The sequence below is a fragment of the Rhopalosiphum padi genome, chromosome 2 (assembly GCF_020882245.1).
Source record: "Rhopalosiphum padi isolate XX-2018 chromosome 2, ASM2088224v1, whole genome shotgun sequence".
Lineage (NCBI taxonomy): Eukaryota > Metazoa > Arthropoda > Insecta > Hemiptera > Aphididae > Rhopalosiphum > Rhopalosiphum padi.
In genome coordinates, this window is record NC_083598.1 from 50,788,092 (window position 1) to 50,810,423 (window position 22,332).

The 22,332-nt window shown below is 32.5% G+C and overlaps 1 protein-coding gene across 1 annotated transcript in view; it reads right to left on the bottom strand.

The window, feature by feature from the left end:
• Positions 1-591: 591 nt before the first annotated feature.
• Positions 592-22,332, bottom strand: part of LOC132921629 (G1/S-specific cyclin-D2-like) — a 41,884-nt gene continuing 20,143 nt past the window's right edge. The window contains exon 4 of the mRNA XM_060984763.1: positions 592-3,299. Within this exon, the coding sequence (XP_060840746.1) occupies positions 3,001-3,299 (299 nt within the window). The 3' untranslated portion in view covers positions 592-3,000. The remainder of the gene's footprint in view (positions 3,300-22,332) is intronic.

Here is a 22,332-nt window from a genome sequence, read left to right on the forward strand (position 1 = left end):
GAAAATTTTTCTCACACCAATTTTATTATATCATTTATAACAAATGTTATTTAACACTAATATATACATATATATATTATTGTCATTTAATAATGAATATATATGACATCTTTTTTAATATTGAGAATAGTTAAATCTGACAGTCTTATTGCAACATTCTCATTGTTTTCCTCATTAGAGAAAATATTTTTCGTGATTATTATTAACAAAGGCGCCCGCGAAAGAACTCCCCGATATTTCAGTTAATATTGAATATTAAATGTTTTATTACCTATACTTGCATGGCTTAAGTGTTAAGTATTTATACTTTTGACTTTGTCCCCCCCCCGGTTTTTATATTTCCACGAGCGCCCTTGATTATTAGCCAATATATTATATAATTTTTGGATTGCCCACAAATAGTTATTCTGATGCTGAGGATGACGCTATAGACAGAATTTGACATAACTATTTAAAGTTGAAAGAGATAAGAAATTACGAAGGAATCGAAGATCTCGTTGAATATATATATATATATATATATATATATTATTCTTTAAAATGTATATGGCGAGGAATATTGTTCATGTGATAAAAATTAAGTTTTAACAATTATGGTGTCATAAAATATGTTTCGATTTATTTTTCGTATTTTTTATACAATAAATATATTTCTTCTTAACACGTAAGTTGTACAGGCGAAAAAAAACATATAATAAAATAAAATAATGCGAGTGAACATATTATATTATATTATCAGTATACACTTTATTGTAATACTTATTGATAAAGTACGGGGAAGTGTGTAAGGAGAAATAGAAGATTTGGGGATGATCGTTCGATGACGACCAAAATAGGGACATTTCGATTTGGTTTGATAGCTGTATCCGAGCGCAGTTGAATCGGCTGCCTACTCGTGAGAAATTACAATTAATATATTATAAAACTAATTTTATTTTAATAGTAATATAATAATAATAATAATAATAATAAATAAAATTAATAATAATAATAAAAATATTTATAAATACATTAAAGCCGTCCATTCGCCAGGCGTTAAATCAAATTAATGATAAAAAAAAAAATAAACAATCTTTTAGCCGATTATTAAAATAATAATAATGTTTTATAACTCAAAAATAAAGAAAAAAACAAAATCATATGGCTAGTGAACATATTATGTATAACTTTTAGGTAATCATATTATGATGATAATAATTGCGAAGCAACTAATAATTGTTATATAATAATAAAAAAAACATAATAATAATAATAATATTACTAATGAAAACGTTACTGCTATTATTGTCAAATTAGGGATGGTGTAGTAGCGGGGAGTACGTCAAAAACAAGGTAACTCAAATGATGATCGTTGAACCATATCCCTTTGCATTGACTATATTATGACGTATATTTATTCACTTAGAATAATTTAATTTAATGATAATTTTTATTGTACTATTAAAATGGGAGAAATAAAAATAATGGTTATGGTTGCGTGTTTAATCTTATTTAGGTATAAAAAATAACATCCTTACTAGAGATTGGTACCTATTACTTATTAATTAAATAATAATTTTCTTTTAATATATTATATTTTACTATACGCGTTTTTGGAGATCAAGAACATGACGTGTAAATAATAATTTAGCTACTTTGACTCGAATAATAATGTGTTTTACTGAATGACTACAAAATATATATCTATAAACGATAGAAAGGAAATATAAAGAATATTAAATACCTAATAATAATAAAACAAAACTAATTTTACAAATATTATTATTATTATAATATGAATAGCCCACGTTCAAGAGATCTATAAAATTTTCGCTATATTTAAATTGTTATAACAATATTTAACTAAGTCTGTGAATAAATTAATCTATATTATCTGTAATATTATACATGATTTATTATGATTAATAATTATCCAATTTCTTCAACGGAGGAAAGAACTAATGAATAAGAAAAAAAATATTATATACAAATCAGCTCTTTTTGGATTTTTTTTTTCTAATGAAACAATGTTTTCCATATCATTTACATATAAAGAGGAGAGATCATACATAAAATAATAATAGTAATAATAACTAATAAGTAATAATTAAATAAAATAAACAATAAGGGATGTAAAACTTAAAACACTAAAGACATAAATGAATAATGTTATATCGTAATATAATATTGATAATAACCACTAAACCTTAAGAAATATAAGCTCCTGCGGAGAACATATTATAAAACCTAAAACTATTTATCACATTTTTCTTTTAATATTATAACTAAACATATATAATAATATAACCTACGTATGTAATAATAATAATAATAATAATAATAATAATAATAATAATATTTAATTAACAAAATAAGATAGCGAATTCGCTTGAGTGGTGGCCATCGTCGCTATAAACGAAAAAAAGCGTAATAATATAATATCATAATAAAACCAAAAATGAAAGTTCACTTATTACAATAAGATTATTGAATAAAAGAAAAAAACAAGTAAATCATTTAATGATGATAAAAATTAATAATCTCGTTTTTCAACGGTTTTTTTTTGGGGGGGGGGGGAATAAATAAATAAAAATTAAAAAATTATTCAATACACCTGCAGTGGTATATTATGATAATAAAAATAATATTGTACAATAATATATTATTTTACATGAGGTAGAAACAAAACAAAATATTATCTTATAATAATGTCCCGTCGACGGCACGGTCGGTCGTATGTTATTGCCCCTAACCGTCGCAGCTGAGATTACGATGATTATAATATAGTTGTATAGATATTGTGAGTTTGATATGAAAATACAATATCGTACGCCGAAACGGAGAACCCGACCGGCAATCTCCGTGTCGGATGAGCGAGAAAGTGGAACACAGGGGGGAAAAATTTTCATAAAAAATTGTCATCGTCAGGTCCGCGAATGTAGTGGCACGTTTCTGTTTACCTGATGCACTCGCACGCGGACATAACGTGTCACGTTTGTACACGCGGTCGCGGGACCCGCACTACAGACGACCGCCGCCGCCGTGCAGGCCGCAGTCCTGCACGCGGTACGGCTTCTTGACGGGCGGCTCGGAAGCTGGATTGTTGTTTTCCGATTTTTCTGGCGTGGCCGCGGCCGTCGTGCTGGCCACCAGCGCGTCGATGAGCGACACGTGTTCGTCCACCTCGGCCGCGGTGCACGCCAACAGCACGCACAGCTCTGCCGCCACCTCGGCAGCCGCGGACGGATCGATTCCGCGGATGGCCGACAACATGCACGACGCCGCCATCACCGACGGTTTTTTCGCTATGAAATCGGGTTCTGCGGGCAAAACAAAAAAAATAAAAGAAACGGTTAGTATAAACATTTAATGTATCGATTATGTAATTATGTTGTATAATATATTAATTTATAATTTATATACATATTTAACTAATTAACTCTCAGAGAAGTAAAAAAAAAATGTATTTACAAAATTACAACTTTTTTTATAATTAAAAACAGAAGCTATACGTTTATCAATTATAAATGCTAGTACGAGGACGTCATATACCCGCGTGTGCTGTCTGTCAGTGACGCATAACATACTCAATATTTATAAATAGATTTAGGCATTCTAGTTTTGTGTGGTTAGCTAAGACATTTGAGACTATTTTTTTAAAATAATTACTATGCAGAGAATGAATTTTGACTTATTATACAATTTAAATGTAAAAAATTTATATAGGTATAGTAATAACTAATAAGTATAATGAGTATAATTTTAAGCCGGGTCTACACCAAACGCTCACCCGAGCGCAATGCCAAACATCACGCATTTCCCATAGTATCCCCCGATTCTCGAACATGGTAGGAACTAGCAACGTTGCAAAATATGTTTTGCGCATTTGGCGTGGACTCGGTTTTAGTATCGATATTGAACATGCAGATTTTTCTCGAACTGTTTCGAATTTATTGATATTTGAGAGTTCAATAAGTTCGCGATAACCAATAACAATGTTTAATGAAATGATTAGAAATAAAAGAACTGCTAATATTATTATAACTTGCATACTTTAAATATTATTATAATTAATATTAATATATTAAACTAGGTATACGCAATAGAATATTCAGAACAGTTAACAGTTAACACATAATATAGTACCAAAAAAAAAAATAAAAAAAAAAAATAAAAACAAAAATAAAAACAAAAAATTAAATAAATAAATAAATTAATAAATAAATAAATTCATTACAAAAATAAAACAGGAGCTATTTATGATATCGATTATCTACTATACATATTATTATATGCAAACGAAGTCATCGTGTCATCGTTGTATAGAAATTTATAATAAAACACTATAATTATAGTTATAATATACTATGCAGTCACTTAATTATATCGTACAGTTAGTATAGTGAAAGTACTGTGCAGTGAGCGATTCTATAGTCCAAACGCAAAAACACCTGTATACAACGCGTCAATGCTCGCCGGCGGGGGTGTCTACAATGGGGGAATACTGCTCGAAATCCGTATGATAAACATTGTCTGTCATACACTAATACTGCATGTTAACGCGTACGGTCGACGACGATTTTTAAAATACGTTTTTTCTTTTTCACAATAATATTACATTTAGCTGCAGGCAAATGTTTCAGTTGTTTCGGGCTGTACTGCAATGGGCAGCTGCACCGTGACTAAATAGCATAGACCGGGCACGTCTAGCAAACCACTACACTCAGAATTTTCTAATTTTTACTAGATGTTCGAGTATAATAATGAATTTTGGAAATTTGTATTATTAATTTATTATCTTCATGTTCGTATTATGAATAAACTGAAATGAATACTGGTAATTGGTATATTCTAACATACATGGGCGCTCATTAGGGGGAAATTTAGCTTAAACTTGAAACTTTTTTTATTTTGCCTCTCCCCTTAAAATGTTACCTATTTGCGTCAATGTAAATTATGATAATTATAACAGTCAATGGATATATTCAGAATTGTTTTAATTTTTACATCCCTGTTTGTCGAACTAGGTCCATTAAAACATTTTATATACTACAATACAAAAACTAACTATGCTTTGGCAAAACCTGCAGTAGTAAATAGAACCATAAGATTAACTATGGTAATAATCAAATTTATTTATCTAATTTCAATTAAATTAAGTCTTTTTATAACTATTTTATTAAATTTTACTATTAAAATTCACGCCTTAGAAATAATTAGTAAAAGCACAAGTTTTAAACAAATATAAATAAATATTTAACAATATTAATAAATACATATTAAGAGGGTAGGCATCACCAACATGTATTCCACTGCAGTTGTAGATTACAAAATTATTTGTATATTTGCAGCCGCATATATTATAGCCGAACGTTCATATTATCTTGTCTATAATACTATTTTTAATACAATATATATATATGTATAAAGTACAAAACACGAAGACATCCCATTTTAAATTTTAATACCTTAATATTATGATGTACATACGAATGATAAAAAATTAATGTATACGAATACGAAACACGCCGTTAATATATATATATATATATATTATTCATAGAACTCGACACCGCTGCAGATCATAATGGGCGTCTTATTTTAAAACATCGCTGCACCATATTATACCTATATGTATAGGTAAGTATATTGAAGAATTAGTATAAAAATTGAATTTCATTAGTGTGTGCACACCGAGGAATAATGTACTCCCATATCTCTTCTTCCGACGAAAAAGGGTTAGTATTGTTTTTTTTCATAGTTCTCATACATATTATCAATGGACCAAAAATAATAATAAAAAAGGGTATTCGGAGGACGTACGCACGATTATTGTAAACGGCATGCATAATACACGCAAGTATAATATTATAATATCATATTATTATGTACATAGAAACTAGAAAGGGACCCGTTTACAGATGTCTCCTCTCGTGGGTCACACGACGGTGAGCGCATCGCAACATACTACACCACCCCGCGATATCGTCCTTACAGCACAATACGATGTATAGTTACAATAATATGTTTAACATAATATTATACTTAAACCTAACCGCAAATACCATATTACCTATATAGTAAATTAAACAAAATAATCGGAATAAGACAGATATGCTCGTCAAATTTTGTCATACTCGCGGTGGAAAACCAATAAACGATGGTTACTATAATATTATAATATAATGTATAATTATATAATTATATTAAACTGACAAATATGGCAGTAAATATTTGTAAGATAATTTCGCGTTTAAATTTTAAATCAGCTCGTAACAACTATATGTGCCCCCCACAGCAATTATAAGTTCATCCACCCTTAATTATCGTATAATTTATAATAATCGTGACTGCCTTGTAGCAGATATAATAATATTGTGTTATTATTAAAATATATAATGCACCCAAACGAAGGTAAAGTGATATGCGCATCTGTATCAAACTTCGGAAGACGACGTTTGCTTTGCTTGATCACCGGAAACTAATGTTTTAATGTTTTGTTAGGCGCATTATTGTTTTTAGTTCAATTATTAGAAAACGCGTTTAAAGTTGTCGGTCGTGCGCACATCCATCAAAACGTACGTCCGCTGTTCTAGTTCTATACATACATCGTTTAAAGTTAAGAGTGTATAGTGGCGAGAGTATTATGCGGGCCTTCATCGCGGGAGGATATCTTTACAGAAATTAAAAGGGAAGAGAATAACCGTCTCGATAATGGGTATTGTGGAGTGATTGCCACCGACAAATACAATTCTTAAGGTCAACATTTATAATTGTAGGTAATAATAATAATAATAATATAAACGTCTCTTACATTTTATTCTTTGCTGAGATGAAACACCGTTACTTTTGTTTTTTTGTCATGTTTTCATACAACATAGTATAATAAAATGTGGGTAAGTACACTCCGGGAAGTTAGAATAAAATAACCACTGCAGTGTAATGTACATAATGTATAGCGCCATAGCGGGGAGGACTCCGCAATGACTATAATTTTTTCTCCTCGAAAATCTTTGTATTTGGTACTTGCGCAATTTAATTATTCTTCGCGTACACATTTCCGCGACAACATCAAAGATAAAAATATAAAAATATGGTGCATCATCGTTTACCGCGTATAAGGTATAAAAATAATATTCAACCGTCTGGATAGAGGAGCGTTAATTAATAATATATTGAGCATATATAAGTGAAGACGACGACGACGACGAAGAAGATGCCCCGCCGATCCGCTTTCGTACGCGGCGGCAGTTTGACCTCGACACGGCCGGTCGGTCGAGTCTTCGCAGCGGACACGTCGACGACCGCGCCGGAGGGACACGCGGCTCCGTGTGGTCATTGGCCTACGCCTCCACCGCCGCCGCTGACAACAAGACGACGACCGAGCGCGACACTCGGCAGCGGGTGCGGGGGACAGGTGCGCGGAGGTCGGAGGATCAACGGACTGCGTGTACCATGTGTTCGCGCCATGCGCGGTGCGTGTGTGAGTATATATATCTGGTCACTGCCGTCGTTGTTGTCCGGTTATGACGGAGGGATGGGGGCGAAGAGAGGTTGAAAGGGCCGTCTAGTCGGATGTAGAACAGTTGTAGAGTCCTCAAATTTTCAACGAAATCACGCCCAGAAAATAGTTAGTAATAGCCAATAGGTATATCTTAAACCATTAAGTTTTTCATTTGCCGTCAACTACGTATTTTTGTTGAAAAGCATCGCATTAGAATCACTTATTGTCGGAAATTTGGAATTGTATTTTTAGTACCTATTTATTGGAATCGAAATCTGCAATATATATTATGTTGAAAATGTAATTGTGTAGAAAAATATTCTGTTGTCAACACATTATTATGTTGTTGAAACTGTATTATAGTGAACAATATTTTTTCGGATTTGCATTTGCTAAAAACTAATTTTCATGGAAACGTTTATTATTAATTTTGGTTAACTGTTCCACGAACAAATACGTTTCTGGGATAATACTTCATTCCGACAAAAAAATACATACGATTCCAAAACAATATTTGTCAATGGTTTAAGTTCCAAAAGCATACGTTTACGAGTAAATGATTTTCAAACGAAATGTTTCCGTCAAAATATATTTCCAAATCATCATTACAATTTAGAAAAAATGTTTTCCAAACTTTAACGTATGTGGAACTATTAACTAATAATTATTTTCCAACAAAATATAGCTCTTCCTATGATTAGCGTGATCATAGTTAAACTGTTCAAAAGTGAGACACTTTATAAAAGTTATGAGAATTAACGCAACAGGACCTATTACATAATATAATTATAAAAAACTTATCATTTAATTAATTTAACTTTTTTATGAAATTACCTGTATAATATATTAATAATTATTATTATTTATTATTATGTTAGTAGTCATTACCTCAAAATAGCGTACATTTTTACTAAAACCATAGACCCATTATACATGGTAAAATATTTATTCATATAAAAATTAAAATATTCAATTTTCGTTAATGTTGGACATAAACGGGACCATTTGAAAAGGGGGACGCAGATCTTAAAAGCGAGACAATTGCGCGCCTAATGTGAGATGTCTGGTCACACTATCTATAATTGCACCCCCACACGACCACTTCTCCCTAAAATGTCGACCACGTGTACATTTATTTGTCTTACTATACGACGGGTGTTCCTTGGCGGCACTTCTTCGCCACCGATTGTATAATCCCAACGTTACAGCCGCCGCAAAGGAGTCTGGTCCGCAGTCAGCCAGCCGCCCGCGAGTCATTCATTCGGGAGACCGCGAAAAAGACGACATTATTATTATTAAATAAACATTGCAGTGCGTACCTATTATTGTTATATAAAACGTACACGTGCAGGCGAAATGTCGAAATCCGGACAAGCAGGAGAAACACCGCAGCCGCCGAAAAAACATAATAATATCATAGAATCCGCGACCCCCGACCATATACACGTGCGTTTGCGAAAGACGAAAGCAAATAATATAATGGAAATAATAATAATAATAGGCACAACACACAAACGAGCAAGCGAATTGGAATTCGCGTGATCGCCTATAATATATTAGAGTATTGTGTACGCCGTGATATGGTCCCTGTGGCGCAAAAGGCACGTTTTTCTTACTCTCGAACACGTCTCATTCTTTTGCAGTAGTAGTTGCGTAAAAACAACGAGAAATATTATAATACAATTTTACACAATGAGTGCACCTATGTATATTCCGGTTTCGCGATACGCCGAAACTGATGTCGCGTAGAACCCTCGACGGATTAATTCGGAATCGATTATTAGATATTATTTAGACCCTGTTCTCTCGTCGATACTCGTCGTTTTTCACGAGTGATAAACATAATATTATAATAATATTTTATAATTTATTATAAATTATAATTCGATATATAATTAAAAAACAATTTTTGAAACAAATAAATCTTTATATTTTGGTACTGTGTAGTATAAATTTACTTTAAATAGAATCTTCATACAATTAAACTTTATTTCTTCAAATTTAGTATTAAATTAATTATACTAGTAACACTTTGTTTTGAATTATGAATACTAATATTAAAATAGAAATTACTAATTTGGATTTGTCCTATAACCCATAATGGATGAGAATATCCATAGAATAAAATCATAATATTTGTAAATTTTATCAGTGGTCATTTTCATAATTACCATATCATAATATCCGCCATAGTGGTTTACTAGTATCATAGTAGTACCTAAAGTTCTCTCCACATAACGTGCCCGTGTATAGGCAGGAAATATTTCACTCTCATTTCTTTATTATCTATAATCTATATGAATACATATTACCACGGCCGAAAACGGCGAAAACAATAACGTCTCGTCATTTCGCAGTTTTGTACTCAAAACACGCCATCAGTCCAATTTTTATACTTATTTTTTTTTTTCGGAAACCGACCCAAATACCACAATACATCACACAATGTTATTGGGTGCCTACTACCTACGTTTGATGTGAATATAAAACATATCAATTCAATTCGACCTGTCGACACGTTTGTAAACCAGCCTTGCACCGCTTGCCGCCGACTGAACAGCTCAGTTTGTGACCAGTCATGTCCCTTTCGAACATCATATTTTCCCACACCTTCGACGCAAACAATATAGGTACGGAACACACACAATGTGCGATTTAGTATGTAAATATACGCAATAATAAGGAGTCATTTTTGTATCCTATATACAAAAGTGTATACAATAATACATAAGTCGGCGGTATACCTTTTTATTATTATTATTATATGCATATATTATAACGTAATATTTATTTTCTACACAAAAACGCAATATACTAGTGTGTGTATTATATAGTTACAACTCCAACAGATTTTACGTTCGTGATAAAAACTCGTTTATTAGTGAGCAAGGTGACCCACCCATATAGCAGTCAGTGATGCAGATGCTAAAGTTACGGGCACGCATAAGCTCCCAACGGATTTTTCGTATCGACCGGTGGCATTCCCCCACACCCCTACATCATCCACTGGCTATATCTAGATCCTTATCCTCGTTGGTCTATACCCGGAACCAGGAAGTAACGAATAGTACATTACATATATAGTTGTAATACCTATGTAACTGTATCGGTCTTGCGCGGCTAGCTGCAGTCGTACATATAACATATAGCGAACGATAGCAACACCTGGCCGCCCCGTCGACTATTTTTGGGGGAGACACGAATAATAATAATATGAAAATGAATAAAAATCGAGATTTCTTTTTGTGAAATTAAATGACAAAAAAATATACAATATAAGTATAAAATAAAATAGCAGATGTTTCCTTCCGTGAAAAGGACGAAAATCTTCGACGGTATTGTTCACGCTGCAAAGAATATAAGCAGGGTCGATGGTGCCACGAGCCACAATCTTTGCGTAACTCATACGGATCAGCAGCAGCAGTCTTGCGAGACATATGTATTATTATTATTATTATGTTATACAATGGGTGTAAAGAATCAATAAGGGCTGGTCGATATCATCGTTGCGTTATATTTTATTATTGTGTGTTCAGTATATATTATAGAGAACCTACGCGTATTGCGTACATATACGCGCAAAACATTCGGATTTGACTGATCTCCATCATCATATATATATATATATATATATATATATATACCCAGTGTTATTTAGAGCCACCTCCCTCCCCCTAAAAAGGATTAACCAAGACTAAATTCCCGGTTTAAAAAAATCCCTTTACTATACATATGTGTTTGTGTGATAAATCGAGAAACCTTGATATTCAATACATTATATATAATATCAAATAGACCTAAAAGAATTTAAAAAATATATATCCTATAGACCACAACTTATTACCTATTGTATATGTCAGGAAGATGTAAACATATATTTCGAGTGTATTTATAGTATATAATTAACCTATAACCTATATCTTTGACACTATCTAACTAATTATAAATGTTCAACAACTATACCTGCCAATAATGAATTTACTAAAATTTGATATAATTTCAAGTAAATATGAGGTGAGAGAATTTAGTACCACGAAAGAGGAAAAAAGATGTTTTATCATCTTCTTGTCGAAGATTTGTAACATTAACTGATAGCCTTAAATTATTATTTTTTAACATTTACGCATCATCTCGAACTGCCACAAAGCCTACAAAAGCTATATAATAAAATATTATGAAAGAAAATGTATGGTATGTACAGTGATGTTGATATAGTATAGTAATATAGGCTTTACGGACGAAATACGATTGCCGGATTATAATAATAATACATTTCATACATTTTTTAAATGAATAATGACATTCCGTTAGTTTAAACGGTGCGCGACTGTTACGACTATTATATTTTTTTACAATAATTGGTCGGATGGTATATCGCTGTAACGGAATTAAATTCTTTGGCACATATTTTATTATATGCGATGATCGTCGTGAATGCGTTAAAACGGTTCATAATCGCGATGATATTTTTTAACGAGATATCCGTATATCATCATTATCATCATATATATTGAAATTTATTGTAGTTCCGGACAAATCCGGTCGTAAAAAAATATTTATCGATATAGGAAAAACGGTCTTGTGACGACAAACAAACACGGACTGTAAAAGATGCCAATAATCATATTAAACTCGCCGGTTAGCAATAAAAATCGGTTAGTTCCGATAGGCCGGACAGCTGATTCGATTTTATTATTATTATTACTATTATAGTATTATTACTAGTATACACGCGGAAAACGATTTGTAGACAAGGCAATGGCATATAATATGTATATATATATATATAAATGTAATATAGGTGAATGTGATTTTTAAAAAAACACACACTCAGCAGCACACGCGTATATATTTGAAGAGAACGATCAAGAATGAGAGACGAGAGTGTAAAGAGCTCGTGAGGAAATGCACACCCATATGAAGGGGTCCACCGATGGGGTGCGACCGATTTTTCGTATTACTAGTACGGATTATTACCGATAAATTCGATCATTCGTACCGTTTATCGCGACGTATATAAGCTAAAAGAATCGCTAGACAGAACACAAATAAAAAAAAAAAAAACATCGACAATCCATACGGGAGATCGATTCTCAAAAGAGTAAAGGACCGTTAAATTCGTAGAAAATACTAGAAAGAGATTTCTACACTTGATTAAAACATGTATAATAATAGTATATTTTAGGTAGAAAAACGTAATCGACGAATTTATACCAAAATAATATTATTAAGAATTTTAATTTTTAATTTTCAATTATTTTCTGCAGGTATTTTTATTTCATAAACTTTAGTTAATGTTTCCCAGCACTGATCAATAAATTAAAATGGCATACTATAGTGATTTAAATCAAACGATAATATAATTATTTATAATTTAATTTCTTAAAAATAACTTCTATTTTTTAGGAAGGGATGGGCATTTGGTCGCACACCCTGTTACGAGCCTATTCTACGGTAAGTATGCAGATTACATTCCCGTGATGGATCTTCTTATAATTTTGTGATGATAAAAATTCAACAGCCTACGCACTTGTTTTTAACTATTATAAATTTAAAAGAACATATTAAATTATGTACAACCAACCACCAACCTGTCGACCTGCAAAAGCAATAATTTTATTTCTCCTTCCGTCCGTCAGCTGCACAACGTACGATATAATATTATTATATCGTTAACACGTTATCAGCATAGGTACATCGACTTATGCATTGTTTTTTTTTACCCTCTCTACGTCACGTTATTATTATTATTATTATTATACGTATATCCTTCGTAAAACCGTAATTACTATTATAGGTTCCGTGCTGCAGCTATAATACATCCTTTGACAAGACGTGAACGGGGAATCGTCCGACGACCACGAATACGACCGGGTTAACGGCACAACTGTTATAATATCCCGTAACGCATTAAACCAGCCGGCCGTCCTTCGCGAGAACTACGCAATTTTCAGACGTCTCATTTATTATATAGGCACTGTAGTATTACTACTAAGTATTATAATAACAATCATAAAAAACTTGGACGATGACATCAACAACTTCGCCGCTGCTAATACGTGACCTCGATAACCATCTTTATAACAATATTATATACTTAAGATCAGGACACCATACAACCGTAATTAAAGGGGTTAGATATTAGCAATTTTAATGAAATATTTTTGAGAATTAAAATTTAAAATCTTAAACATATTTAAATACTAATTTAAAGTATTTTTTTTTTAAATTGTCCCATTATTTCATAAGTCAGCATATCAACAATATTGGTTGTTGCATAATAATAAGATTATAGAGAAAAACGGCTTCGTGTAGAATAAACTTGACATTTACAGCCAACTTACCAAATTTTATACAACATAGAAGAGAACATTATCACTTAATACTTATTAGTTATTTGTTTTGCTGAAACGCGTTTTTATTATCGATAACAATATCAATATTGAATTGTAACAAACAAATAAAAATATTTCAACTTTAGGATTAATCGGTTTTAAATATTTTTAAATAATTTCTAAAAATGTTACGACGTAGATAAAATTATTTTCTATGTAATGTGAAAATTTGGCAAATCTCCCGTGAATACAGAAGCGAAATAAGTTTGTTTATCCCGCGCAACATTATTCCATTAATAAATTACGGACTTTGTGACATCATTTTGTTGTGAATTTACAAAAAACAAAAATATATTTAAAATCACCGATAATACATAATATTCATAAAATAATAATATAATATTATATAATACAAGAAGGACTAAACCGTCAATTAACTATATTTTAACATGAAGATTGTTTTAGAACAAATCAAAACAATGTTAACCATCACGAGTTTAAAGTAATGATCAAATTATTAGTATGCGAAAATTGGTTTTAGGGAAATGTAATTTATAATTTGCTAAGATAAACCGTTTTCTTATCTACGGTGTAAAAATACAAAACGATATTAAAATACACGGCGTACACACAGAATATAATCGAGTTTATCATAATATCGTTTCCAAGAAAGGTTAATTATGTCAACGTGTTAGACGAATACTATATAATATTGTAATCTATAGTAGTATGTTAGTCACGCATTCAAGACTAGCCAGAAAACACAAATTTTTTCTTCAAAAATTTCATCAAATTATCCGATTAGCATAACAGCTCGGTTACGAAGTCCAGTGCATTCGAACTAAAACGTCCAGCGACATATGGTATCAATTGTTTTTCATCGGGTAATTGTTTATTTCGAGGTGCACACGCGTCTCTTCATGGTTCTATACACACTCCTCCGCTAGAGTTAATTATTATATAAAAAGACAACGCACTATGCTATAAGGAAATATAACACGTACTATTATAATATGTGTGTAGCTTTAATGAATTCAAAAAAAATAAAATAAATGATTGTCTTGACAAAATGCTAACGAATTCACCAAATGTCGTTTACAGTTGGTGAAGTTTTGTTTTTAATTTTCGGTCCGTTGGATATATATTTCTCGAAGACAAACTGTCCGCCGCTAAGTTTAACGATATTTTTTCTAAACAGACATACTTTTGGTGGTATAATAATAATAATAATAATAATAATAATAATAATGTTTGTATAATGTTTTATGAATATAAAAACAAACAAATAGCAGAAAAAAAACCATAACGAACACACTATGGTTTTTACTGAATAGGACGAGAATTAACGTACGTATACGTGGCTAAAACAAGTTTCGACATGTGTACACGTGTGTGAATACGCGGAGGGAATAAACGCAGTCACGATAACGGAAATACAAAATTTTATCCCGTCAAACGGCGCAAAAACGATTGAGTAATGAAAAAAATCACGATTATTTTTTTGTCGTTCGTTTTTTTTTTTTTTTTTTGGTCTTCTAATTAGAAATAAGACTCACGTGTTTTTTCGCTTTCACAAAAGCGCTACCAAGCAAGACCCCATGCGAACGTGAAATTACCAGTACATTGTTTAACTAACATTTTTTGCTCTATGGGAATTGAATACAGGCAAAAAAAAGTACGCCTTTAAAAAAGGGTAGAAAAAACAGTTCTTCTTACTCTGGGCCTTACCCCCTGACACTATAGGGATAAATAATTAGGTTTTTGTACACAATGTACGACGAGGAAACGGATAATATTCAAATAGGGAATCCTCCGTACTGGTTCCCCCAGCCAATTGTCAAATAATAATCGAATACGTTTTAGACGGTCGGAGAGTAAAATATTTAATTGAGCAAATCATAAGCATTAACAAAACCGTTCGAGACATACCGACACGATAAAACGAGTTTAGACTACGCATAAATGTATAAATATACAATTTTTAAATACATAGAAACCAATTAGTTTTAAACTGGATAGCGAATAGCGATATTGTAAGGCGCAAAACGTAAAAATTAAAATTTTATTTTTATAATCATATCTGATAATAATTATAATTGAGAATATTTTTTAAAATAAAATTAGTATACATTCATTATGTTGTATTTAAGAAATCGTAAGATTTATACTTATCAAAAATTCTCTTTTCATAAATAGATATACGAGTATGCGACGATTATAAAAACAAAAATAAAATTATTTAACAAAACGTATCGAAATTTGGCATATAAAATTTCATATTAATAAGTTCGGGCGTAATGACTAACGGATATGTACGCGGTAGCTACCAAAAAAAAAAATAATAATAATAACGAAAACGACGTAAAAACGGTACCAGAAGTAACGAAGTAAATTTTTCAAATAACCTCGAGCAAAGATGTAAATAGCATACTTACAACAGTACCTATGTGTCTTTCAATCATAATAAATGATTATGGATTTACGAGACTGTTAATAAAATTATTATTATATTCACTCGTCAAATTAACTGGTCTACATATAAAATACCTATTGTAAACAGAACTATAATTTTTTTATGAAAGTTAATAAATTTTAAATGAATAAGTTTCAAAAACAAATAGGTATGCACACGGTTACAAAAATGTGTTTGATTACCTACGTGGTTGTATTACTTTACATTTTTTATGGTATTACAAGAAATATTATAGTAATATATATTTTATAATAATAATAGTTCGTGTATAATAGGCTGTGTCAGTACACATCCTCTCGGATAAAAATTACTCCGCCCCGGGGCCGATCGATGAAACGAAATTTTCGGTTATTGGCGAAAACCGCAAGACGTTCTCCAGGGCACATAGCCGCACAATATAATATTGTATTATTATAATATACACATGTGAGGCATTAGCATTTATTGTTATTATATTATTTTCGACACGGTTGCAGCTCCCGTGGCGACGACGAGGGTCTCGAGTGCGCCAATAATGACGTGTATTCTACCGTGTCTGGACTCTGGAGTGGCCTGGTCGTTCGTAGTCGTTGTCGTGGAGTTACTATACATAGGAAGGGAAGGGAAAAAAGGGTTGTGAAACGAATATACGACGGACTTCGCCGTCGTCGCCACCACACCCGATAATGGGGTTGTTTGTTCACGGCCAGAAAAACGATTAATACACGATTTTTCACGGCCCGACGGGTTTTTCGAGTAGAACATATTCGTTTATATTAGCGTACTTACTGTAGGCACACTAGAGATCGAAATTTTTTGCTATGTATAAGTATTTAGTATTAAGTATTATTAAGTACCTACCGATTATTCGAATATTTGAAAAACAAAAAGAGATCCTTAAACGGGTTTTAGCACCGATGAGCACAACGAAATATGCCGAATACTTCACCATGCATACTACAGGAATCTGTCGAAATAATTCGACGTATTGCGTCGACTTCGACCGAACGAAAAATGTTCAGTATATACCACGTGTTTAAAGAATATCTCAATGTAAATGATAACAATGTACTCGAAATAATAATAATAATATAATAGTTTAAAACCAATTTGGACTTCTGCAGTTGTAGAAAAATAAAACAAATATACCATTAAAATTCAATCTTTTGTTGCTTATTTAAATCTCAGAAAACGAATTAATGTCTTTCCCTATACCCTACGTTTCAAACCTAATATTACACACATACCTAAAATTAAAAACTATTATACGAAGAAGACAAATGTATCAATACAAGATTTCATACCCATTCATCCTCTCTCTACTTAATCAATTTCCGATAATCCTCATAAACGATTGAAGCGTTAAATGGTAATAATTAATAGACATAAAAGAAAGTGTGTCATCAATCGTGCCTGTTTCATACTTGTTCATTTAACACACAATGTATTATAATTATTGCGTGCCGATTTAATATAGATTGAATATTACTTAAATAAAAAAAATATTATTAACTATATTGATTTTAGAAATAAATAACACTGAGACATACGTAAGATATATTATTGTTTGTAAAATTAAATTTGAGATTTTAATTAAAAACCTATCCCTAGATAGTTCTATAGTTTCGTAGTTAAGTTTAACATTTGAATATGCAGCAATTAATAATAAATGGATACAAATATATATTTGGAAGAACATAAGTAGTAAAGTTGTTTAGACAACTCACATGAGCGATTATACGTATAGTTTTTAAGTTTTTTTTAAACATTTACTCAAAAATGCTATTTAAAGTGAATTGTAATACATCAATCAAACAATACTGAATCAATGCCGTATTAGAAAAATAATAAGTAGAAAATTCAAATATAATGCTTTATGATTAATACTTACGTTAATTTAACGTTTCTTTTAGGTATTTAAAATATTTAAATAATATAATAATATTCGATAAACACATACATAATACAGAAATAATAATTATTACATTACAATTATTTTAACTTTCTAATCATTTTGTATTTCTACAAAATACGTATCAAATCAGTAGTATAATACTAAATATTATATATAGTGATGCTCATACATTACCGACTATAAAATTATCATCGCATTATTATATAATATTATTTAATTATTGTGTCTTAGTTAAATTATATTTATAAGTTTTATCACTTCCGTGAACTCTAGAATTAGCTTCCATTTCCGCTGGCATAGTAATAATATTATAACTTGTTAATAATAATAGTATTTACTTCCGAGATACCAATTGTTTTCCAAAAACACCAAATTACTAGAATTCGTGAAAGATGAAAACATTCAAAGAAACAAATATTTAGTTTGACATAATCTTAGTTTGAGTCATACATAAGGCATTATAACTATAGAATATTATTATAATATTTTATTTTACGTTGGCATAAGAGCATGTTATCATCTTGACTGATATGAATACGCGATATTTATTGGCTTTAGTACCATTTTGTATAAATATTATACATAATTAAATAAATAAGAATAAAAATATTACAAAATAATTGTTCATTTTTGTTATGGTTATTTACCATCCAATCATCAAAAAGTCGTTTGAATACAATACATAAAGTACCGCAGGTACAACAATACCTGGTACAAATGAGTTCGAATCGTTTTATATCTAAATTCAATCGTCGCTTCTTACACAACATTAATAATTTAATAAACTTTGCTCAAGACGATAGAAACCTTCAGGTACCTATAATTTTATTTTATGTTTTGTTGTAATTTTACAGCATGCTTCTTTTGGCATTTATAAATACTTTTTTAACGATTTTTATTATGAAATCCGAGCCCTAGTAATTATATATTATGGCTATAATTGTGATAGTGTACCTATAGGTATTATTATTATTATAATTATTATTAAGGTACATTGAGATTCTAAATTACTATTTAATATACAATTATAATTCTTCGTTGGTCGCCAAGGTTATGTAACTTGGGGTTTTACAAAGTTCCGTGTTATAAATATTTAGTAATGGTAAACCAACTTTTGTATACTTATCGTACACAGGAGATTACTCAACGGTATTTATTTTTATTTTTGGTTTCGATCTTTCTATAGTTCTATATCCTAGTATATTTATTTAAGTTGATTTGGGTATAAATGTACCATCGTCTGTCAATATTATGTTTTTGTACAAAGTTTTCAAAGTGAAGAATTTTTTTCCAAAACGTTAATTTTGTTTTCCATTAATATTGTTATTTCGTGTAATAATGTTTAACCCGAAATATAAAACAGCTACAGTATTTCATGGTAATCGGATATAAATATAAATATATTTTTACAAGTTTGGCGTCCAGGAACTCGAGATAGTGAAACGACTCGTCTTTTCCCAAATCCGTTGTATGTATTAGTATGTATAACATTATGTGTATAATATCATGACGTGTTTCGTACCGATGCGCGCGCGACGGTCCGATGGTCGTCGGCACAACCCCGCGCGCGGTAGAGTCGTGAATGGCGCGAAATGCCAGTGGCGTTTTTCTCCGGTCGGGTAAATACCGCGAGGGACTATACACACTATAATGTTATATTATATTTTATAGTACTACGCACTATACGTTTATTATATTATACGCGCTTGGCCAGGTGATGGGAAAAGGATCATCTAGCGATCGCGCGCGAACACGAACAACAATAGGCGGGCACGCAGCTGCCGCGGTCGTCGCGTCAGACGCGTCGACGTCGACAGCGGCGGTAGTGGTAGTGGTACAGGCGGTGATGCGAATCCCGCCGTCGCCGCCGTCGTCGTCCCAGACGTCTAGCCGCCCAGGGATCGCGACGAGGAAGTCCGAGGGGGGTATTTTCCGTCTGCGCGTCGACGACCGCGGCGACGGCGCCCGGGAGACGAGAGAGAGAAGGGTCCAAAGAGAGCGGCACGGGGAGAGCAAAAAACCTCGACGCCGTGCCGTCATCCCTCAGCACCCGCGGACCGGTTCTTACTATATTTTTCTTCTCCGACGCGCCCTTTCTGTACGCGTCTGCTCTCTCCCGTATTACTCTATATTATATTTTTTTTTCCGCCAAGCTGACCTCCGGTCAATAAATGATAATCACAATAAAGGGGTTGTTGAACGTATATAGGCGTAACTACTACCTATATGCCTCGCTGTTATACAATATTATAATATTATATTATATAGTCTGAGATTTTTTTTCTCAGGCAGTAGTCGCCGCCGCCGCCAGTCACCGTCTCCGCCGAGGGGGTGGAATTTTGCATAACACTGTATACAACTATACAGTCTGGATACTCAGACCCCTTCTGCTTCCATGTTAATAATTATTATTGTTATTATATATTTTTTTTTCATTTTTATTGTTACAACGGTTATTTTTTCCAATTCCCAACCCGCCGCCGCCGCCGCCTCCTCCAAATAAAATATATTCGCCGACCAATTGTTGTGCGAATTTTTTAACGATTTCTTTTTACGATGTCTGTATACGTCTATATCTGTAACTGTGTCTTTGTCTTCCGCGGCCGTGTCAGGGTCCATACTAATAAGCGTGTTCTCGACCAACATCCCCCAAAAACACACATATCACGTCTCATATTATATAAAAGGTATACACATTACACATGTACAAGTTATAAATGCGGACACGTTTAATATTATACCGATGAGAATTGAAATCCGAACATGACGATTCTCGTTATTCCGATTGTTCGTATTGTGTGCGCAAAACCGCCAATTAACATAAAAATAAATGTATATACACGTGAACGTCAACGATGGGGGTGGCATCTAAGACCCATCTTATGGTCGTTATATTGCAGCAGCCAGCCGTCGTAGTTGATATATATATGTTGTTAACGTATTTTTATTTCAAGAGTGTTCGCCGCCGAGCGGTCTCAACCGTTTTTTCCGCGGATCAATGTATTTGACCTCGTTTTTACCGCTGCACAGTAACCTAGGTATCTGTTTATACCATGGGAATCTAAAGGCACTAGAGCGTCCAACGGCCGTAAACAATCGAAAACAATCAATCACACGCGTAATCTGCGTGTACCATCGTTTGTCGTCGTCGTGCGTAATATACGTACATCAGTGTCGTCCCGCGGCAAATGGACCGGCTTAACTCGTTTGCCAGAGTCATATTTGGACGCAAACAGTGCGTGTCAAGACAGATTTGACAAACGATTGGCCCGACAGCCGACCTTTGCTGCTGTCCTTTAAACGGATTTCTGCGGCATCACCACACCTATATGTATATCAGCTATACACAGAGCAAGGGGGGTAACGGACTTAATTTGCATGCGGCGGAGGCCAGGACGGTATATATATATACGACGAGGAGTATAGAATATTATAGAATAAGTTTTTGTTGTCTTCTTCGGGCCAGAGCTCTTTTGCAGCCGAGGGTGACGAGGGGTTCTCGTCGCAGGACAATACCGCATACGGGGAGGGGGGTCAGGTGCGTATGAGGACGAAAAGAAATATTATGCTAATCCAAGAGAACACAAAGCGGCCTACTCTCGTATGTGTCGCGGTTATGAAGAATTACGTGGAAGACCCCAAGACCGTTATTGGCCATTCGTTACAATTAAAAAACGCTACGAGGCTTTTTTTTTTATATTGTAATATATCCATTTAATATGCAGCGAGTACCTAAATACAATATACATATTACATACATAGTTACATAGTTTATTTGCCCTGAGAACAACAGGACATTGTGAAAAAGATAATGTCGAGGGTTTTTATAGACCTTTTGTTTACCCGCAAAAGAAAACTGTATTTATACATCAACCCTTCCGGGTATAGCTTAGATATAGATAGGTAACCGCTAACCATTCTAAAAGCTTACAACGGGACAGCTGCACTTATGATTTCAACGAAAAAACTTCTCTAGGTTTTTTTTTACCTAAAATATAAATTTTACCAATTGAAATAATCAATGACAATCGCATTTGCATAGATCATATAATCATACCAGAGTAAAATATACACTACATTCAATGAACAACATTTTAAGTTCTCATAAGAATATTAATTTAACAACCACAAAAATATCAATAGGGAT